Source organism: Mastomys coucha, unplaced genomic scaffold, assembly GCF_008632895.1.
Source record: "Mastomys coucha isolate ucsf_1 unplaced genomic scaffold, UCSF_Mcou_1 pScaffold6, whole genome shotgun sequence".
NCBI lineage: Eukaryota > Metazoa > Chordata > Mammalia > Rodentia > Muridae > Mastomys > Mastomys coucha.
In genome coordinates this window covers 93,861,247-93,885,342 of record NW_022196912.1, presented here as the reverse complement: position 1 = coordinate 93,885,342, position 24,096 = coordinate 93,861,247, and the positions used below count along the sequence as shown (strand labels likewise).

General features: G+C 38.7%; 1 protein-coding gene across 2 annotated transcripts; it reads right to left on the bottom strand.

The window, feature by feature from the left end:
* Positions 1 to 468: 468 nt before the first annotated feature.
* Eif2s1 (eukaryotic translation initiation factor 2 subunit alpha) lies at positions 469 to 24,093 on the bottom strand. Of its 2 annotated transcripts, XR_004114298.1 has the most exons (9): positions 23,562 to 24,093; positions 18,605 to 18,846; positions 13,167 to 13,246; positions 10,571 to 10,722; positions 7,971 to 8,077; positions 6,693 to 6,790; positions 4,562 to 4,705; positions 2,928 to 3,104; positions 469 to 643 (listed from the first exon to the last, which is right to left on the bottom strand). XR_004114298.1 is itself a non-coding variant. In XM_031356296.1 (8 exons), exons 2-8 carry the CDS (start codon positions 18,843 to 18,845, stop codon positions 2,979 to 2,981), a joined length of 948 nt encoding a protein of 315 aa, XP_031212156.1. In that variant the 5' UTR covers position 18,846; positions 23,562 to 24,093; the 3' UTR covers positions 2,157 to 2,978. The 2 variants fall into 2 exon arrangements, 1 of the variants encoding a protein (XP_031212156.1); XM_031356296.1 differs by lacking the exon at positions 469 to 643 and having other exon boundaries at positions 2,157 to 3,104.
* Positions 24,094 to 24,096: the final 3 nt, after the last annotated feature.

Below are 24,096 nucleotides of genomic sequence, written 5' to 3'. Positions count from 1 at the left end.
GGGTTCTAAAACAAATGAACATTGGCTTGAGACAAAGCAGTGAAGCTGGCAAGGTCTAGACTCAACTTTTTTTCATGCCCACTTACTTTAATTGTTCTCGATGTAAAAACAAACCAAACCAAACCAAAAGAACCCAGGACACAAATGGGTTGGTGTATAGCAGCTGAGTAGTGGCACAAAGATCAGCACATCTTCACAGCTCCAGATAAAAACTTGAATATCTTAAAATACGCCCCCTACCCTCCAATCAACCAAACTAAATAAAACCCCCTAAGCCTTCCAAAACGTGAACATATTCATGAGAATTGGTTATGTTTGGTTATAAAACACATTAAAAAAAAAAAAAAGCAGTTTCAATGTTGAATTTCTTTTTAGTCAGCCTGAATTCACTAACGTTAGGAGTCAAAGTACCATTCATTTTGTTGTATAAAGGATCATATGACTGTAATCAAAGAAAGAAGTAAAACAGAACTGTTAGCATATTTAATGAGGCTTTGATGGAAGAACCAAGATATGTAAGTTCTATGTGTTTACATTGTTCAGTATCTCACAGCTGGGTGAATCCGCCTGGCTTCATGACTTAGTTTTTTTCATCACAGTATTACTGCAGTACCGACTTCTCTGGTTAGTCACTGTTTTACAACTGTGGAAGCAAAAAAGCTCAGATGGAATAAAAATTATCATGGAGCCCTGAGTTATTTCTAATTCTTTGAGTCAGGGTTTCTCTGTGTAGCCTGGCTGTTCTGGAACTTGCTGTGTAGACCCGGTCTTGAGACTGCTCTGATTAAAGGTGTGCACCACCATGCCTGGCTTAAATTTTTGTTTTCTTGAGACAGGGTTTCTCTGTGTAACAGCCCTGGAACTTGCTTTGTAAACTAGGTTAGCCTCAAACCTGGAGATCTGCCTGCCTCCCAAGTGCTGGAATTAAAGATATATGCCACCAACCTGACTAAATTGTTTTTCTAAATATAAAACTTTTCAGTAAACAATCCCTAGAAAAAGGGCACTTGTTATACTTGATAATGTATTTTTTCTTCTGTGGTAATGGGGATTGATCTCAGGGCCTTGACTTGCTAGGTATGCAGCAGGCCAACTTAGCTACATTTCTAAATCTTTAAGAGTATGTGTATTTTGTCTCTGGATTATCTGAGATTTTCAGTTACTATTGCAGCTCTGGGAACATCTTCATGTTCTTTTATAAACTTGAAAAAAAATTTTTTTTGAGACAGAGTCTCACTATGCACTCTTGGGTGACCTGTAACTTGACCAGCTAGGCCAGAGATCCGACAGCTACTGTCTTATGATGGGATTAAAGGCATGCAGTATCTGGCCCTAAACTTGTTTCTTGATGCATGACCAGTGGTTTTCAATCTTTGGGTCACGAACCAAGGCAGTCAAAAGATCCTTTCACAGGAATTGCCCAAGACCATCAAAAAACAGATTATTTACATTATGATTCATAATAGCAGCAAAATTAGTTATGAAGTAGCAACAAAAATAATTTTATGGTTGGGGGTCACCACAATGTGAAGAACTGTATTGAAGGGTCCCAGCATTAGGACGGTCGAGAACCACTGCTGTAGTCAGCCAATCTGGAGTACATTCAGATTCCCTAAATACTAGCAACATGATCTGCTAACTAGAAAGCATGGTTCCTTGGAAATGGGTTTTATGAGGTTAGACCAGTAGATTAAAAGCTAACAAACTACTATGTTAAAAAAAAGAACAAACTTTATAAACGGCATAAAACATCTCCCAACATTCTAATTCCAATCCTTTTGATATAGGGTCTTACAATGGTTGCCCAGGCTGATCAGCAATTCTGGGCTCAAGGATTTTCCCTTCTCAACTTTCCAAGTACTAGAACCATAAGCATATGCTTCTGTAGCCAACTCTAGAACTCTTCCCATTCAGTCTGGTCCTGGACTGACTTAGATTTAAGTTTGCTTACAGATAATACATAGTATAGGAATGCTAAGACAAGCATGCCAAACTAAATGAAGACTTTCTACATGTGATACTGTAGCTGTAATTTTATGTTACTTGAAAAAACTATTTTGCACATTAACCTTTAAAGTAGCTAGACAAGGTAAAAATGAGAACATTAAAAATTTTGTGTTAAATCACATCTTGTGGTTTTTCTTTTTTGCGATATATAAAACAACTACAGACCTAGGCAGCACCTACCAGATAGAGGAAATTGGCCCCTTCAGTTTCATGATGCTGCTTAAAATAACTACATCTAAGCAGCAGCACTTTAAATAAGCCTTGAATTATGAATTCAAGGTAAGTAGCTTGGTCTATACCAAAGGGACTGAGTGTGACGACTTCTCTCATACAAGTTATCACTGGCTTCAAATAAGTTAACAGGCACATAATTCTTTAACTGAATTTCAAGGTTTTTTTTCTACCAGGGATCAAATTCCTACTTGCTTCTCTAACATTCCTTTGGAAAGTCTGTTCCTGCATAGGTCATTTGATTACTTGCCCATCGACTTCTACCATATGAAGATAATCAGGGTCTGAGCATTCAGACTGGCTTTAAGTGGTGACAAGAAGGAAGAAACCTACAATTAAATATCCCAGAAATTTATTTGATGTTTGCTTGAATACATTTTATATAGAAAGATTGGGATTGTTTGTGTTTGGAGCCCCTGGTAAATCTCTGAACCATAAGGGTGCCAATCCAGAGACATCAGAAATGGAAACTGCAAGCCCAGTATTAGGACTGCTGTTTAAGATTTGTCTCTGGTCAAATCAAGCCACTCCCTTAAAAAACGCTTGAGGTGTTAGAGCCACTATGTGAAAACAGCTGACATGAAGGAGGGCATTTAGATTCTGGCTTGTTCAATACTTAAATACTTGGAAATAAAAATATTCAGCTTTGAAGTTTTCAATACTGGAAAACTTTCAAGTCTAGGGCTTACAGCCAGGAAGGGCTGCTTCGTACTCCTTAATTTGGACTATTTTCCAAAACATTAATCTTCAGCTTTGGCTTCCATTTCTTCTGCATCATCATCTCCATCCACTTCTGCATTTTCTCTTTCAAGCCGTTCCAGCTGCCTTGCAAGTTCAGTCTCATCGGTATCTGTGACCACTTTGGGCTATGGAAGAAGCACAATTTCAAAATGAAGTAAACAGCAAAGTAGATTTGACTTCAATAGCATTACTGGTCAAAGTATAAAATTTAACTTAAAAAAATTACATTCATTTCTAACAATTCAGTCATACTTGTGCTGACTTAGTGCACACTACAGTAGAATAATACTTTCTGCCATTTTTAAATAAGTTCAATGAGTTCAGTGATCACAATGAAAGACCACCAAATGTCTTAAAAAAAAAAAAGAATATTCTGGGGTCTAGATAAATTATTATTCTTCCTCATCTATACACACAGACATACAGAATGTGGGAATTAGGTTTTGTTCATATTGCGATGAGGGAAAGACAGATTATTTTATGTTTGAAATAGGATTCCCTAGGTAGACAGCAAGCCAGTCCTCTGCCTCCTAATGCTGAAATTAGAGGTTTGCGTCATACTATGCCTAACAAAATTTTCTCCATGAGGGGAAAAATCCCAGCACTGGCACAAATGTCTATCCCATATGGCACTCCAGTGCTAACAGTATTTTATTATAAAACCCCTTTTTAAAGAAATACTCTGTACAGCCAGGCAGTGGTGGCACATGCCTTTAATCCCAGCACTTGGGAGGCAGAGGCAGACGGATTTTTGAGTTTGAGGCCAGCCTGGTCTACAGAGTGAGTTCCAGGACAGCCAGGGCTACACAGAGAAACCCTGTCTTGAAAAACAAAACAAAACAAAAACAAAACAACAAAACAAAACAAACAAAAAAGAAATAATACTCTGTACAAACAATTACTTTTTTATTCCCAAGTATATGTGACTGGGCAGGCAGTCTCTGAACTTCAGGCAATCATCTGGTCCAAGTTTCCCAAGTGATCATAGGTATGAACCATCATTTCTCTGATACAGTAATACTTACGTGTGTGGGAATGCATTGCCACAGCGTGCTTTTCAAGTTAAAAAGACAACTTTTAGGAGCTGTTTTCTCCTTCTAACGTACAGGACCTGGATACCAAATTCTACGTTACCAGGCTTGGCAGCCAGAGCCTTTACTACCAAGCCATTTTTGTTGCCTCCCTCCACCCCCGACATTTTCAAAAGCACTAAGGGTTGAAAAGGTGACGTAATTTCTGCACAAGTATGAAGTTCAAGCCCTACCAGCCACAGGTAAAGCTGGACACAGTGGTGTGCACCTGTGACCTAGAGCTAGGAGAGTGAAGACGGGGATCTTCAGCTCTAGTTCAGGGAGTCTCAAGAAAACAAGATGAAGGATATCAAACACTGATCTGACCTTCATATGTGCACCCATGGGTCAGTGTACCCGAGCACACATACTAAAAAGGAAATGAAAATAAGTAGATAGACAGTCATTAGGCAGTTCAAGCCAAGCCTTGACTAGAGTCACAGACTCCTGTATCAAAAGCAAAAAACAAAGCAAAAGCATTAAGAACAAAATAAAAAGACCCCAATTCTCACCTCCATCTGAACATTGAACACTCCCCTCTTCTCCTCAATCTTTTCTTTAATGACTGCCATAGCCTGATTGAGGACAGAGAGGCCTTCTGTCCTCTCTAGGGTTGTTGTTGTCATCACATACCTGGGCGGAGCTATTAGATTAATCTAAAGGAGAAGGATGAAAATGAAGTTACGATTATACTTACCCAGGATATTAAAAATTGTTTTATTCATTTGCTACATGAAGAAATCATCTCAACCTGCCTCCCAGTTCTCTAGATCAGTTTATTAATACATTCCCTTAGTTTCTTTTCTCATTGAGACGATAAAATACTCTTAACAAAAGCAATTTACAGGAGAAAGAATTTATTTTAGCTCACAATTCAAAGCACAGTTCACTGTAGCATAAAGTCAAGGCAGTGGGAGTCACATTATGTTCAAAGTCAGAAGACAGAAATGAATGCATGCACTCAATCTATTCAGTTCCCTCTCCATTACTACAATGAAGGATCCATTCAGAGAATGGTGTCATTAAAGTGGGTAGGTTAGTATACCTCAATAACATAATTAAGACGATCTTGCACAGACATGCCTAGGCGAATTCTAAGTCTGTCAAGTTGTAAACTAACACTAACCATCACACGTAGTCAGACCATTGATAAAGTGATCTCATCTAGTACATAAATACTGAATATGAAGAATTATAACCATTGGATATTTCTGGTTGTTGTCATCAGAATAATTGGGTAATTGGGGTTGGGAAGATGGCTCAGTGGTTAAGAACATTTGTTGCTTTTGCAGAGGATGCTGGTTTGGTTCTCAGCATCCATATAATGACTCACAATCATCTGTAACTTCAGTTCTATAGGACCCGACACTCTCTTCTAGTCTCTGTGGGCACCAGGCATGGACATGGTACACATGTAGGCAAACATACACATAAAGTAAAAACTAAATCCTTTCTTCCCTCTCACTAGTTAGGCCAGACTGTCCTATATTCATAGAGATCTGCCTGTTTCTGCTTCCCAAATGCTGGGATTAAAGGCATGTATTACCATGCCTGGCTATAAATAAATCATAAAAAAGAAAAATTGATAGAAAAATCCTTCTAATAAATTCTAAGTAACAACCATCCAGTTGAATGTATGCTGTTAAAAAATGTTGCCTCCCAAGGCACTACAAACATTTTGGGCACTGCAATTTCTTATTGTAAAGATTTAATATTATTGGTCTACTTATAATAGAAACCCTCTACATTCACTATGATGGGGGCCCCAACAAAAAGCCATAGCCATAAACTCCCAGAAATATCAATTAAAATTTTTTTAAAAAAATGAGACATGACACTGAACTCAGATCTTTAGCAAGAGCAATAGCTTTTAACCCAAGTTGGCTTTCCAATCTCCATGATAGTTGTTTTTAGGAAACTATTATAAGGAACTAGAATTGTGTCATTTTGAATAAAACTTCCATGTTAAATAGGGGTTAAATAAAGTTTAAGTTCTTAAGGCCTCCCTGGGAAACCGAGGTCCTGCTTGGCAGAGACACATGTATGTGGGAAACTGACATCCTGTTCATCAAGTTGAGGCATGAATGCTAGATTAGGTGCCCCACCACAGTTGAATAACCCAACATATTGGAACAGGGTAAGTATATCACAAAGACACATTCCTAAGGAAGTCCCTTACCCCAAACCCTGATGGGAGGGATAACCCGGCACACGTTTGTGGTTTCGAAGCTTAAAAATTCTATGACATTCTGGCTCAGGGGTTGTGGTTCAGCTCCTGAGTCTGTTCTGCAGCCCTGATCCATCAGTGGTAGTCTGAGTGCTATTCATTTTTGTCATGTACTTAAATACTCATTGAGATAAACTTTCAAGGACACAGTCAGCTCCATAATTTTTGTTACCTAGGTCAAATAAAGGTCTTGCTCTGCTGGACTCTTGTGACTGCTTGGGTTTTCAAACCCCAACACTCTGGGCACTGAATACGCCAGGTATACACTTTATTATGGAGCTGTACTTTTCTACCCAATATGAACAGCAAAAAGGGAAAGATTAGGACCATGACTTAGTGTCCCTGGGTTCAACTGCTAACACCTAGGTTGACCACAAGGATCTGAAAAGCAGGGTGGGAGAAAACGCGTAACTTACCTTGATGGGCATGGTTTCTGTAGAACAATTCAAACCTGCCCTCAGGGCTTCTTTTACAGCATCAATACCTTCATAACCATAGCAAGCTACTTCAATATCTAAAATTACAAAAATTCAAAAGCTGGCACCAGAAATGACAATAAGGAAAGATATACCATGACAACAAATTTTCTATAACTATTTAGAAACTGCACACCCTCTAGTCCAGCAATTTGGTTTCTTTCTACCACGTAGGTCCTGGGTTTGAACTCAGGTATTTAGGCTTGGTGGCAAGTGGCTTTATTTGCTGAGCCATCCTGTTAGTACTAACCCAGAGCAGATCTTTTAGAATATCTGTATAAATAGCAAGTATATATTTTTGTAATTAAGAATATTGATAAAGTCTGTTCTTAAAGAGGAAATGTTAACATCTATGCATTTTTCCTGGGGGCTGGTGCTAGCTAGGGAGTGAACCCAGGGCTTCACATCTCTTAGAGCTCTGGTTTTTAACTTTCCTAATGCTGTGACCCTTTAGTACATTTCCTCATGTGGTGAACCCAACCATAAAATTATTTCATTGCAACTTCATAACTGTAATTTTGCTGTTATGAATTTTAATGTAAATATCTGATGTGACTCCTGTGAAAGGGTCACTTGATTCTCAAAGGGGCCGAGAGAGCCATAGGTTGAGAACGGTTGCCTTAGACATCTATGCTCTTATAAAGTATCTGTACAGGAAGAATATCTGAAAATATTCCAGATGATTAGCATAGCGTCAATATAAAGGCATGGAAGGATACCACTGTCCTGTTGAAATATTTTAAATTGTAAATCAAGGCAAAATAATATTTCCTTGTTAAAGCGCTCAATAAGGTAAGTTAACCTTCTAGGACAATTTCATTTGTGCCAAAATATTTTAGTTTTGTAGATGTAATAATTTCTTGGGCCATGGACATGAGACTGTGGCAAAGTAACTATCCAGTGTGTATGAAGCCCTGGTTTGATTATAAGAGCCAAAAATTTAGGGCTGGGCAGTGGTGGCGCACGCCTTTAATCCCAGCACTTAGGAGGCAGAGGCAGGAGGATTTCTGAGTTCGAGGACAGCCTGGTCTACAGAGTGAGTTCCAGGACAGCCAGGGCTACACAGAAAAACCCTGTCTCGAACAACCAAAAAGAAAAGAAAAAAAAGAAAAATTTAGTTGTTGATGCAGCAACACATTTTGGTAAGTCTCATTACTTGACAGTTTGTTTAGGCAGTACAATATTTAATTTATTGAATATCATTTAGAAGCCATTTACCTGCTCGAATTTTGACTGCTTGTGGGGTCAAGCGCCTATTGATATTGTTAATGAGTACTTCTCTTTCATCTTCATTCAAATCTAAACTATCCAAGATAGATGGGTCTCTGAGAAAAAACAAAACAAGAACTCTGAAGGCAATATACTAATTACTAATAACTTAAAACACACACATCCCACAGGGGAATACGCTAATTACTAATAACTGTGAAAACAAACACATCCCACAGGGTAATACAAGTAACAATAAAGTACTAGTTTCCACACAGAAGTTAAAATTTTGACTCTGTACAATTTTAATTATGTGTTGTTTTTTTCTTTCCAAATGTATAAACTAGGTTGGAGAGATGGCTCAGTGGTTAAGAATACTGATTGTTCCTCCTGAGGTCCCGAGTTCAATTCCCAGCAACTATGTGGTGGTTCACAACCACCTTGAGTGGGATCTGATGACCTTGCATATCTAGTGCTCTTTCTGACATGCAGGCACACATGCAAATAGAGTGCTCACATATACAATATAAACCTTAAAAAAATGCCCAGTGTCTTATAGAATTGTATTACATGAAGCAATGCAAATAAAGTGTATGACAAACACAAAACAACTGATTATCAAAGTAAAAATTTTTAGAGATCTAGCTAAAATAAGCAATTCAATATAAACCCATTGTCACTGATTAAATGAAGTACTTCTGAGTAATTAGAATTCTATTTCAAGGCCTTAGAATCTAGCTTGGAAACACAGCTTGGGCACTGAGACAGGAAGACATTCACTGCCAGTAAGGTCAAGAAGGGCTTCATGCAGAAACCAGCATTTCACTTAATCTTCCCAAGCATCCAAGATCTGGATCAGGGAAGGGCTTAGCTAACATTTCATGTTAACTGAATAAGTGGAAAAAAAAAAATAGGGAAGAAAACCAAAATAAAAAGACCAGGAGACAGTAGTAAGCATAGGCAAAAAGTTACAGAAAATTTAGTATGTGAAAAAGGACTACCATGGGCAAGTATCCAAACTGATAATATCGAGTCTCAGTGAAAAAGAATGTGCGTATAGGGAACTTTTCAATTAGCCTGCACAAGATAAACTGAGAACTGAGAGAACTATTAACACTGTCACATGATGATTGATAGAGACAAACAAGGACTGATATTTACAATCAATAAATACACAAAGCTGTTGACACAAGTAAACAGGGGCATGCAAATCAATTATGGCAAAAGGAAAAAAATCTGGGATCTCTATCAAATGATATTAAAGATGAAGGAAAACAGCAATATCTATCTATACAGCTGCTGGGGAATATAAACAGAATCTGGACTGTAAATTGGCAAAACCAAATAGATATAAGTATATTTGTATATATCTGCAAAATCAATCTTATGATTCAACAATTCTATTCCTAGGTATTATCTAGAAACCCTTAGGGGCTGGAAATTAACCTCAAGACAGTGAGGAGTCATGCAGCATTAACACTTAGGAAGGAATGGGAGGAAAAGAGGCACAGACAGCAAGCAGAGAGAAGTAAATGGTGACTAGACAGGACATGATGCTCTCTATAAAAAGAGTCAAGGTAAAGAGAATATTTTTTGTGTAGCAGAAATCAACAAAGTAATAAAATCAATTTTTTGTGTAAAGAAATCAATCAATGAAGATCCAAGCAAAGAAGTAACTGGAAGAAGGTAGGATTAGTTTGAGAGTGGGAAGGGCGTGAACCCCAGGAGTACAGGAGAAGCGAACTTTCCAAAGAGTCTGGAAGCAGATGGGCAGTGAGCAAGTCAGTCAAGAGCAGACAGCTAAGAGGGCTTCTGAGGAAGAACATGGAGAAACACACACCATAAAGATGGGAGCAAGAGCAGGCCAAGAACAGATGTGGAGCGGCAATCAAGACACAGCCAAGGGGAGACCCTTGAATACACAGAGGCACCAACTGACTGCTTTTCTCTAGCAGCAGCCAGTAATTTACAATTGCAGACAAGTCAGGAGTATTAGTTGAAGCCTGGATATAACTGAAGAAAAAAAAAATAGGGCAAACGCTCGTAATACTGGCAAGAAAGTTATTGAAATGATATCTCATGACGTTTCTATGTTAGATAATACAGCCAGGCCAAGAAAGACAGAGGAAAAAACCAGGTTTGGAACCAGAGCCTAATACTTAAGAATTTATGAAAAACCTAGTAGAACTATGATGTAAAAACCACAGATTTTTAAGAGGCAAAGCAAACCTACTTAAAAAGGTCTCCTATGAGGCCACATGGAAGGTAAACTAATGTGGCCTGGGATGAAGGTCCAAGCAAGCGCAGTTATCAAGTGGCTGTACTGTTTTGGGTGAAATGTCCACACTGGTCCTGAAACCATCCAGGCATGAAAAAGAAATGGAAATGTACAAGGAAGCAGTGCGAGATAAAACCATGTAAATATGGCATATGAAAACTATATATACAAGACCACATAGGATTCGCTCACATCACGGGCCTTTTACATTGAAAAGTTAAATGTGACAAGGACCTAATGTCTGGGTGTTGTATGACTAGATGCCAGGCAATCAATCTGTGTGCTAAGACTTAGCACGTGAGACAGAAAGGCAGAATCAAAGTGTTCTTACGAGACTGCATGCTTAAAGGCATCATAGGCACCATATCCAGGTCTCTTGTACTTGTCATCAAAGACCCAGGCAGTCCTCTGGAACAGGCTTTCCAGCTGCTCATCCTTGGTATATTCTAATACCTCAGCAACATGGCGAAGAATGCTATAAACCTAGATACAAAATGAAGAACTCAATAATTTGAAAGAGAGCCAAAAAGAGGCATTTTCGTATTTTAACAGAAGATGTAATTTCACTTCAACAATTCCTGAACAATAAAATTTCTAACTACCAATCAGTTTTCCGTAAGGAAATAAGTCACTCCTTCATAATAATCAACTCAAGTTGGTAAAAGTAGAAATATGACATAACTCTGGGTTTTCAAACAAATTAACACCTGAATTTGTTTCACGTGCAACAAGGCACTTAGTATCTTTCCTAAGAGTGCTCTTATATTATCAAATATATACAAAACCAAACAATAAGGGAAAAACTGTTCAAAGTACAGAACCAACTGAGATTTCACTATTTCTTTTGCTGTTATCATTTAACAATTAATTATCTTTGTATTACCCATTAAACTCCCTAAAAATACAAATTTTAGAGAAAAATAAGCTACTTCTTGAGTTAGCAAGATGGCTCAGTAAAGGTGCTTAACGTCAAGAGTGATGACCAGAGTCCAATCCTCAGGACCCACGTGGTAGGAGAGAACTGGTACCCATAAGCATCTTCTAATCTCTACAAGCGTACCATGCCATGCATATATATGAATAAATTTATGTATGTAATAAATTGTTTCACGTTTCATATCAAAATTGAGTAAGAAAAGGTCCTAAACCACTTGTTTATCATTTTGGGAACATACTCTTGTTTATGCTATTGTCTTATGAGATAGAGGCTTTCAAGGTAACATACTTACTTGGACAGTGTTTAAAAAAAATTTTTTTTTCAAACCCAGGACCTTCTCTATACTAGGTAAATGCTCTTCCCTCTCAACCTCAACCCTAGTCTCTGTCTTTTTGAGAAAGGGTGGCAACTATGTAGGTTGAGCTGACCACCGACTCCTATGCTGGTGTGGAGTGCTGGGAATAACGGCAGGCACCACCATGACTTGGAACACTGCACTTCCAATATGTAGCCAAGCAATGCCAACGGGTCTAGTTGAAAGACTATATTTTCTGAATGACAAGTTTAAAGAAAGAAGTTTAACTTAAACACACACACACACACACACACACACACTTCTTTTACACTTTTCAGATGTGTAAATACATAAAATGAAAGGAGAGATCTGGATCATGGTCTGATGTACATGGGACTTTCCTTATTTACTTTCCTGGGTGTCTTAGTTTCTCTTCTGTTGCTGTGATAAAATAGTCTAACAAAGGCAACGTAGAGGAGGAAGAGTTTATTTGGCTTACAATACTAGGTTACATTTCAGAAGTCTGAGAAAATTGGTCACACCAGCAGTCAAGAGTAGAGTTCATGACTCAATGCATGCATACTAGTGCTCAGTTTGCCCCCTTTATTTCACCCAGGCCAGGATCCCTGGGTCAGAGAAATGGTCCTACTCACAATTAAGACAAATCTTCACACATGAATTAACCTAATAAAGACAGTCTCTCACAGGTGTGCCTGGAGGACCACTTTTAGGCATCAAACTATCACACTGGATTAATCAAAATAAATAATAAAAAAACCCATTTTTATTCAAGTATTTTTTTGGTATTTTATCTTGAGGATAGGAACACACACAGCAGAAAGGACCAAAATACTAATAAAAGACAAAGAAAATACAATGCCATGAAAAACAGAGGATTAGGGGCTAAAAGATGACTTAATGGGCAAGAGCACTTGCTGGTGGTTTTTTTTTTTTTTTTCCGAGACAGGGTTTCTCTGTGTAGCCCTGGCTGGCCTCGAACTCAGAAATCCGCCTGTCTCTGCCTCCTAAGTGCTGGGATTGAAGGCATGTGCTACCACCGCCCGGCTTTGCTGGTGGTCTTGTAGAAGACCTGAGTTCAATCCCCAAAACACACATGGTGACTCACAACCACTTGTAACTTCAGTTCCAGGGGATCTAATACCATCTTCTGACCTCCTTATGTACCAGACACAGCCACAGTGCACACACATACATGCAGGCAAAACACTTATGCACAAAATAAACATACCAATCTCTACTTGTTTATCTACATTCCCTGCTGCACCCCATGACTCCCTCTCCCCTCCATGTACCCATCCACCCATCCATCCATCTTTCACAAGACTGGGTTTCTCTGTGTAATATAACCCTTGCTGTTCTAGAAATCACTCTGTAGACCAGGCTGGCCTCAAACTCACAGGGATTAAAGGTGTGTGTACCACAAATGGCAGCTCAAAATCTTATATTTTTATTTATGTGTATATGTGTACTCTTCGTGGGTATGTACATGTGTATACAACACCCACAGAGGCCAGAACTTGAGTGACAGTCAGCTGTGAGCTGCTGGATGTGGGTACTGGGGTCCAAACCTGGGCGGGTTCTTTGTAAGAAGAGCAAGTAAGTACTCTAACCATCAAGCCATTTCATCTCACAGCCTCCAAAATAAAGAAATCTTAACAAACAGAACCAACTTACAGTTTTGGATTTTGTGAATTTGTCTTCACATTTGATCGCTTCCTCTGGAGAAACTCTTCTTTTTGACAAATCTATATATCCTGTATGAAAATATTTTGAAATAAATTTGTTCAAGTATAAAATATTCTCAAGTATAAATATAAAAAACTTAATAAGCAAATTAAATATTTGACAGAGAAGCGTAATATCATCTACACTAAAATCACTGACAAAAATACTGCTATGAAAGATTTAGATAAGGTTCCAGAATTCCCCCCCGCTTTTTGTTTTTTCTTTCTTTCTTTCTTTCTTTCTTTTTTTTTTTGTTTTTTTTCAAAACAAGGTTTCTCTGTGTAGCCCTGGCTGTCCTAGAGCTCACTCTGTAGACCAGGCTGGCCTCAAACTCCGAAATCTACTCGCCTCTGCCTTGAGTGCTGGATTTAAATGCATCCCACCACTCTGATTTTTTATTGCTGCCATCATCACCATCATCACTATCATCATCATCACCATCACCATCGAGAATCTTTCTATGTAGTCCTGGCTATCTTGGAACTACCTTTATAGTCCAGGCTGGCTCGAACTCACAGAAATCTGCCTGCCTCTGCTTCCTGAGTGCTGGCATTAAGAGTGTTACCATGTAAGTATCTATGTATTGATGTTCCTATCCTTGCGATCTCAGTGACTTGAATGAGAAAGCCTCTCCCAGGGCCAGCAAATGGGTCTATATTATACAAACTCCTAGTCTGGAATCTACTTATTCTCACACAGTATGCCAACACTGTACTTGTCCTATTATCAAATTAGGAGGAGTTAGATAAATTATTGGCAACTCCTTTATCCCAATACCTTCCAGGATTATCCAAACTGGCCAGTTTGTCAGTCCCCACCCTGCAAGATTCCACTATGGGAGGTAGACCACATCTATAACCACATGAGGAAGGCAGCTTGTGAATCTGAAACCAGCCTAGGCTAACATAACCCACCTACTCCCTGCCATCACTACTAAAAATAAAGCAAAAACAAATACACTGCTTTACTCTTTCTCATAGCTCCTTCTGTCACCTGTCCCAAACTAGAGCTTCCTCAAGTGGCCGTGCATGTCATGACATGCTTTCCTTTTGGGTACTGTGAGAAAAATTTCCTTTAAAGACACTGGTCTTTTGTGTTATCAGTCAATTACTTTCATAACATTAAATCTTGATGGTAAATTAAGACAATCAACTAAATGCATTTTAAGAAATGAAGAGAAAGGGGAAAAAAAGGAGTGCTTTAAAATTAAATACATTTTCACTTTCAGGTACCCTAAGACTAGCCTAAAGGAGTATTATTATTTCTATGATAGAGTTCTACTTGGCAGTAAATCCCTAGTTTCTCTTTAAAGCATCTCCATTTTGACTTTTGCTGTTTGATATTACCACTGGATACATAATTCTAACTTGGCTTTTTTTTCCCCCAAGGCCTGGCCTCTATTAATAATTTCTAATAACCCAGAGCACTTTTTACCTCTACATCCCATGTACTTTTTTTGTGTACCCTCCACCCCACGATGTTTTAATGTGTTTACATGCTTACATACTATAGGCACTTTATGTATACTATAGCAAGTTGTGGATATTTTCCAGTCTGTAAACTCATGGTTTGATTTTAGTAATTATAGGAAACAAGAAATTTTTCTACGGGGTATCTCACTATACAGGCATGAACTAGCCTATCACTTCCCCCTTCAAGTGCATTGTTGCCGCTTTACTCTTCTACTGGCATAGTACTTTTGACACTAGGCATGGCTGATGTTCTATCTGTATTCTTTCCCGATACTTTCTTTCCTTTACATTGGTTCTTTCTAATTTTTTTTTTTTTTTAAATTTCCTTTTGTCCATTCTTTAAAAGATAGTTTTTTAATGTGTCTGGGCAACAGAATAATCACTTTAAAAAATCCTTTCTCCTAATTCAAACTTGGATTATATCTGGTCCTTATCAACCATCCCTCAGGCGTTGTTTGGTTTTACTCCCACCCATGTTTAATAGTTTGGGGTACATTTTTGACATTATGAATGACACTTGGGATAGGCTCTGAATTACTATAAATTTCTATTTTTAAAAGCTGTTTCATCAAGAAAAAAATACTATTTAAACTCAAAATGGACTCAAGTAGAAAACAACTTTAACCTTCAGATTTTAAATGCCCAGAGATACTTGAAGTGTATCCATCTATTAATTCAGGAGTCACACAGACTGGGACAGAATTTATTTAAAGACCAGGGGCTCTCCTTTTGCAGACTTTTCCTATTTCTCTAATCTAATCTTAATGGTGCTTTACTGACTAATGCTTCTTTTAATACAGTTCATGTTGTGGCCCTCAACTATAAAATTATTTTCATTGCTACTTCATAACTGTAATCTTGCTACTGTTATGAATCACAATGTAAATATCTGAGCTTTCTGATGGTCTTAGGCGACCCCTGTGAAAGGGTTACTTTACATCCCAATTGAGAACAATTGTTCTAATCCTCATTATTATCATTTTTCATTTGCTATGGCTATGCAGGGCTTTATGTAACTTAACAAGTAATACTGTAAGTTTTATAGCAGGTAGCCTGCTTGAAATGTCTTCAGTATATACTTGGGGAAAACAAAAAAATGACCCAGCAGAGCTCCTTTCTTCCAAGTGTGGACTTTCACCTTTTGATTTCTCCTTGTCTTACACAGTTAATTTTTATACATGTCTTGAGTTTACAGCTGTTATAGTAAAAGTCTTATCCAATAGGATCTATCTTTCTCATACTACAAACAGAGTTCCTTTTGGGCATGGTGATGCATGCCTCTAATCTCAATATACCAGAGGCAGAGACAGGCAGAACTCTGAGTTTGAGACCAGCCTGGTCTACAGAGCAAGTTTCAGGATAGTCAGAGCTACACAGAGAAGCCTTGTACAATACAAAACAAAATAAAATAAAACAAAGCATAGTATACAGTACTATACAACATAGTATATAGTAATATACAATGGTGATGATTTACATGGAATCCAGAAAAGAGATGCACAAAGGAAAAAAAAAATTCATTCAGTGCTGAAAGATTTTGCAGAAACTGGGAGTTGGGGGGAATAACACCCAAACACCAAAACTGCTAGAGATACTGGAATTTGAGTGTGTATGCACACAGCATAATTTTTTTCAAAACTTATATAAAACATCCCTAAAATCACCAAGCACTGTGGTACATGCCTTTAATCACAACAATTGAAGGGGGAAGTAGCCTGGCAGATCAGTGATTGAGGCCAGCCTGGTCTACAGAACAAGTTCCAAGACATCCAGGGCTATGCAGAGAAACCCTGCTGGTGGCAGGAGGGAGAACAACTCCTAAAATCTCCTAATTTTTTTTTCCTATCTCACTTCTACATTTAACCCAGTCATTTTATTGCTAATTCAAATTTAAATTATGAAAAAAAAAACCCACACCAAATATATTTATACTCACATCTACTAATATTCAAGGGCTCTCTAGCAGGCCCAAAAATTGCAAACAGGTTTTGCCCTTTGCCTCTCCCTTTAAATTACATCCCTAAAGCTAGTCCCCAAGGTCTATTCCCTTATTTGGCCAAGGAATCATTCCTGAGACAAAACACCAAGGTTCATCAATCAAAATTCATTATTTGGCTACACTGGCTAACTTGTCTAATCAGGACGTATCAACTGACCCCAGCACACACTTCCCTTTTTTCTCCTTAGATCCTCAGATCTAGAGGCAAACTTCCACAGTGCCTTGTCCCTCCTGGGTAATAAATCTTTGTGCTGAAACTTGATGACTAAGTGTGTTCTCCTAGGAGCCCTCCCTTACAAATAAAGGTAAGTTAATTACTACTCTAGGTGTCTTTCTTTGGAACTTGGTTATAATTCATTTATTACTAAAATACTAAAAAATATCAAGTCATTTGGCCACAAACTTACTCTGGAATTAAACTACTACTACATGTTGGGCAGTGGTGGCACATGCCGCCTTTAATCCCAGTACTCGGAGGCAAAGCCAGGTGGATGCCTGTGAGTTCAAGGCCAGGCTAGGCTACACAGTAAAACCCTGTCTCAAAAAAACCAACCAACCAGGTGGTGCTGTAGCACGCCTTTAATCCCAGCACTTGGGAGGCAGAGGCAGGTGGATTTCTGAGTTCAAGGCCAGCTTGGTCTACAGAGTGAGTTCCAGGGCTATATGGCGAAACCCTGTCTCGAAAAACCAAACCAAACCAAACCAAACCAACAACCAACCAACCCACAATAACCCAAACCATAACCAAAATACAACAACAAAACAAACAAACAAACAAAAAACAAAAAAACCAAAAACAAAAAAACCCAACCCCCCCAAAAACCTACCAAAACCAAAAACACACAAAAAGAAAAACCAAAAAATCAAAACAAACAAAACAACACCCCATACCGTACTTATTATAGTAAAAGGTTTATGCTTAGCCTTTAAATTTAATCCTTTAAATTTAAAATTGTAGACAAATGAAACATGGATTATGTATATGCAGATGTGGGTATGTGGTTTTATGTGCACACACACACCATATACCAACCATATGGGGCTATAGGAGAATCTTGGATGCATTCTGGAGCTGTTCATTTGATTTTGAGATAAGGTCTCTCATTGGCTAGAAACTCACTGAGTAAATTAGGTTGGCTGGCCATGAATCCCCAGATTTCCCACCTTTCCCAGAGTTGGGATTACCAGCCTATCGTATCACACTTGGCCTTTGTATATGGGTTCGAGAGATTGAACTCACCTCCTCCAGCTTGTAATCAAGCTAAAATGACTGGCTATGTACTCAACCCTCACATGCTTCTTTAACAATTTTGCATGTAAAAGGATTTATATAGCAAGAATTCTAGCAGAATCATTATATCTATGGTAACTATTAGAATGAAATAGTTGTTTTCTGTAAGTACTCTGACCTTGAAGAAATCATTGAAGAAAACAGTGTTTTCTGTTAGCTACAGAGTTGTTTTCTGAAGGAGCTTTATAGCTTTTGCACGACTTTGGTCACAACAGCCAGTCCTGGCACACCTGAATTATCTTGAATTATTGAGATACAAACAGTACCCAGTAAGGACTAAAGTTGCAGAGGCATAACATTTTCCTTCAGGAAACATAGTAGGGGCTTTTAGTATGAGAAGCTAAACCCAAAAAACAACTTTTGTGAACAATTAATAAATATGCTTTTGAGCATCTTTTGGACATTCAGTCCACAGAGGCTAGATTTCCCTGCTGTGAGCAAAGCCATAATTTATCCTTGAGTGACCGTCTTTAATTGTCTCGAGATTCAGAACACTGACAAACTTAAGTTATAATAGTTTAACTACAGTGTATTTTGTAATATATACTTTTAAAATAAACCATCTGAAATGAGAAATTTCTGTAGTTTTATAGTTTATATTTCTTAGCTATTTTTTCTCACTTACCTTTTTCTTTATCCACTCTAATGACAACTACACATTCATTTCTGCCAATTCGGATCAGTTTGTTTATAGAACGGATACGTCGTCTGGATAATTCACTAAGAAGAATCATGCCTTCAATGTTATTATATTCCAACAAGCTGACATAGGCCCCCATTTCAGCAATGGATCTTACATTCACCATCACTACATCTTCCACCTCAGGAAATTTGTGTTGATAAAATCTACAACTTAGACCTGGCATCCTGCAATTTAAACAAACAAAAATAAAGTGTTAAGCTAAAAATAATCAATGTTGTAGACCTTGACAATGAAAGAACACAACAAAATAACATAGATATTAGTCTCATCTCTTTTAATGTCAGAAAATGGATACTCAGGATTCAACTTTAGTTTTTATATGCTCTATATTTTTGTGATGCTTAGGCAATCACTTTTAGAGAAACTATTAAAAATAATGACTATCTATAAAGTGCTGTGAGGCCTAAGGATTAAAGGAATATGTCAAGATTAAAACACTATTTTAATATTACCACTTAAGTAGGGCATCTAGGTGTATACATGTAATATCAACACTCTAGAGGCTTACCCAGAAGGATTACAAGTTTGAAAGCAGCCTGGATGCCATCTCAAAACAAAAGCAAAGCAAAAACAAACTCCCAAATCACAGTAAATCAGTACCTAACATTTTAATAACTATCATGGAATGGGGGGGGCCATCATTATAACAGTTTCAACATTCCCTAAGCTACCCCTTGTCTAAGTCAGTTCAGATGGCAGATGCTACCATATAGTGTATAAAGGGAAGACTGATTACTTAAATCTTAACCAATATGCCAAATGCTACAATCTTTTTTTTTTGTGATGCTGCAGACTGAGCTGAGTTTCTATTTACACACTAAGCAAATCTTTCCTGATTTGCTTCTCATTAGTTGCACCCCTAGTCTAATATCAGCCAAAATTACAGTATCACAAAATAAAACTTTATTAAGGGACTGGAGAGATGCCTCAATGGTTGAGAACACTGGACGCTCTTCTAGCAAATGCAGATTCTATTTCCAGCACCTACATGATGGCCCACAATCATCTCTAACTCTCACCCAAGGGGATTCAATGCCATCTTTTGGTCTCCATGGGCACTGCAAGAACACGGTACACAGATGTACATACAGGTACAACACTCATAAAATTAAAAATGACTTCATTTTTTATTTCTTTTTAAAACAAATGAGTTAAAGCTGAGTGGTGGTGTATGCCTTTAATCACAGCACTTTGCAATCGGAGTCAGGCAAATCACTGTGAGTCCGAGGCCAGCCCAGTCTACAGAGTGAGTTCTAGGATAGCCAAAACTACCCAGAGAAACCCTGTCTCAAAAAACAAAACAAAACAAAACAAAACCAACCAACCAAAAACCAAATGATGTAATTTAGTCATTATTTCTAACTTATGTTATTCTTCAACAGTTTGATGAGGTAGGGCCTTGTCCATCCTAGGGAAGTACTTCATCACTCTAGTTTTTCTATTTTTATTTTGTTAACACATATGTCTATTCTTGAGAAGAGCTTCTCCATGCACTAAAGATACTTAAAAATCATTCCCTTTGATCCACCCAAAGTACCCAGTACCTTCTCTTTAATCCATATGCTGCAAACCATACCAGTTAGCACTATACTTTAGAAAGGAAGCCCTGAGACCTTAATTGTAGGTGAGGACTTTTATGTTTTCTTATTAATCATAACCTACTTACTGTTGTCGGAACTTAGAAGATAGGTACTAACTATTGCCCAAAGGCCTAAGAAAAGAAATGTGACATTTCAGTAATTTACTTTCTAGGCAGGTCTATCTATGAATCTGAGAACAGCTTGGTTGACAGAGTGAGTTCCCAGGAAGCCAGGGTTACACAGAGAAAGCCTATCTCAAAAATCAACCAACCAAGCCGGGCGGTGGTGGCGCACGCCTTTAATCCCAGCACTTGGGAGGCAGAGGCAGGTGGATTTCTGAGTTCGAGGACAGCCTGGTCTAGAGTGAGTTCCAGGACAACCAGGGCTACACAGAGAAACCCTGTCTCGAAAAACCAACCCCCCCCCCCCAAAAAAACAAAAACCACCAACCAACCAACCAACCAACCAACCAACCAACCAAGAATTAGACTCTCTATACCCAGCATATGGAACAACAAAGTTCTGTCCTAGTATGGTTTAAAAACAAACATGCACATAGTCCCACCACTAACTGGGAAGATGTATGTGGGACTTATACATCTGTTTCTATCAGTAGGACTATTACATGATCTGGCCATTGCCTAGCTCTTTGACATACCACTTTCTCTCTAGTTCTCCCTATTTGAAGATAAAGAAATGGAGGTGCAAGCTGAGCAACTTGCTCCTTTATATACTGATATGTGGTAAAAGTCAAAATTTGAGCCCACTAAAATTTGAACCATTTGTGCTCTTAAAATTAGGATAAATTAACAAATGTCACAACTAGAAACATCTAACATGATCAAAAATATACTCAGTATTGGAAGTATGCATCACACATTAAGCCAAACTACCAGGACAGAACTAAAAGTACTGTTTATCTAAAAGTAACACGTGGTAGACTCATTTCTCCTCTGCTCAACAAAACAGGGATTTAGTAAACAAAAGAAAGTAGATACTCAGCTAGAATTACCCATTTGGAAACAGCTGTTTCATTAGTTTTAAACAGAGCTTCTCTTAAGGGTGGGAATGCAAATGTCTTCAAATATCTGTATATAGAGAACTGGAGAATTAAACAAGACTTCCAAAGTAAGCATCATAATAAACGCTATAGGAAAATGCCTAACAATTTTAGGATATTTAAAAGCTGCTAGTCATATTTATTCAGCAAATTTCTCCCAATAGTAGCATTCAAAAAGGTGATGCGTTTTTGTTTTTTTTTTCGAGACAGGTGTAGCCCTGGCTGTCCTGGAACTTACTCTTCAGACCAGGCTGGCCTCGAACTCAGAAATCTGCTTGCCTCTGCCTCCCAAGTGCTGTGATTAAAGGCGTGCATCACTACCCTTTTTGTCTTAATCAGCTGGTTAAAGGTTATAGGCAACAGGGTAAGAGAACACAAAATGGAAATATGGCTACTACTTTAAAAGGCACAAATCTGTTTACAAATAATGAAATGGCATATTAGTTACAGCACAAAGAAAGTAGCCTGAAACTACAAAGGAATTCTTGTCACAAAGAACTTACATGTTGGCTGATTGACTAAATCAATTCATAAAAACAAATGTTAAAAAATTCCATTTTTTTTTGTCAATGAAATAGAAATCACGAATTTATTCAGTCCTTTTGATGATTTGCAAAGTATTCTAACTTTTTTCATTTTGCAATTCAATTTGCAAAAGCAATTATACTTAGTAGTCACTAAGTATTAAACAATTCTGGTACAAAAATTCCTAGAGAATTAAGTACCAGTGGGAAAACAAATTAGGATTATAAGGTGGTATGAAAAAAAGCATAAAAAAGAATTAACAGGAAACCAAGGAACAGAAATATTAAATGACTTCAAAGACAAACACATAATATACACTAAAAACAAGAACTAAACTCAAGTCTTTAACACTAAATCTGATATCCACAAAGTCTCCCGGTATCAGAGTATGACTATATTGTTAAGGGCTCTCCCAGCCCCCTTTTAGACAGGGTTTCACCATACAGCTCTGGCTGGCCTCAAGCATTTTCAGTGCTGGGATTAAAGATGTATACACCACACACTTCTCACTTGAGATCCCATTTCTGTTTTTAGAGTAGTTAATGCCACACAGGTTGTATGTGTTCTGATATAAACAAACAAACAAAAATACGTTTCGAAGTCATTTTCAAATATTGCATTATCAGTATTTTTGCCCCTGTTAACAATAGGAACACTTCTAGAGCCAGTACATTGTCATGTCACCATAGCAGATATGGGCAACGAACATTCCAAAATAAAATGTACCACGTTAGGAAAACGCTTGTTCAGCTCTAAAGTTTACTAGTACAACTAAGTCTTTAGAGAATCAGGGCCTGCCATCTGGCATCATCTGCACAGAAAAGGCACTACAACTTCATAACTGACATTTTTGAGGAACTGTCGAGGGTCCCCACCTCTTTTAACAACTTGAGAAAAATCAAGACTTTTCTGATGCACCCTTTCTTCAAGAAACAATGTTTCTTCCTTAGTGAAAATTAAACCATCCTAAATACGGGGGGTTAAGAGCCCCAATGTGAGCACGCACTTAACTCTATAAAGTTTCATGCTTTCAGCGTCCATAATTAAAAAACTCCAGCTTTATTTTCGCAGTTACCCAAACACGGCAAACAATCGCTTCAGTAGCATGACTTCAAAGGCTGATATTTAAATTCCAGGAATTCACTCTTACAGAAATGCACAACTAGAGCGAAAACTTAAACGACCTTCAATATTAATGGTTACGTTTTGGACTTTTTTTTTTTTTAACTTAAACATGGTGGTTTATCCTATTGGTTCTTTGGCGAAAAGTTCAGTCTCCACAGAGTCAAAGAAAAGTTTTGGCAGTACCCTGGGGCTGAAAAGAAGGAGAAAAAAAAGCCTAAATTCTCAGGCCCCGTAAAAGCAAAGCGCCCAGTCGTCCTGAACTAGGGATGGGATGTCGGAGAGTTCTCCAGAGGCCTGCCCACCACAAGACATGTTTAAGGAGGCTGGGAAAAATCTACTCGGCTCACGTTCCTTCCCGGGGTTCCTCCGCCCGTACAGCCACGTTTCTGGCTCCCAGGACCAGACACAGGCGGGCGAGACGGCGCAGGAAACAAGCAGCGGGCGGTGGCGACGGTGTCCAGACACTTCCCGCGCAGGGACGGGAAAGGGGGGGGGAGATAACCCGGGGCCTAGCCTCACTGGATCACTCCTGTCCCTGGATATAACTAAGGCGAGTTCTTGGGGGAGAGCAAGCTGCGGGGCCAGTCACCTGAAGCGTATGGGTGAATCCCGAACTAGGATCCCACGCCGCGCTCCTTAATGGCAACGATGAGACTCGGAACACCAACACCGGACGCCGAAGCTCCTCAGCGTGCGCTTCGCCCAACCTCAGCGCGCATGCGGACCCACCTCTCACTGCGCACGCTCCGACAAAAAAGGCCCTTCGTCACCACCAACCATAGAGTCTTGGTCCTCCTAACATGGGCGGTGGGAACCACAGGGCGAGCTGAAAAAGTAACTTAACCTTCGTAGTTACGAGATTTTGCGGAGGGAACTGGCCAGGCTTCAAGAAAAGGTTACGTTTCTGTCTTTTGCTCCAGGATGATTACTTTAAGTTTTAGTCAACCAAGAGATGGCACTGTGACGAAAGATGGAAAGCGGAGGAAGAGGAGGAGCGTGATCCTCTCCTGACCCATCACTCAGAGCATGCTGAGTGCCGGCGACTCGCCGGAGGGAGGGGCGGTGAAGAGACCCGGAATTCCGGACGGTGCGCGCTTCCACATCCGGGCATTCCGAAGTTCAGC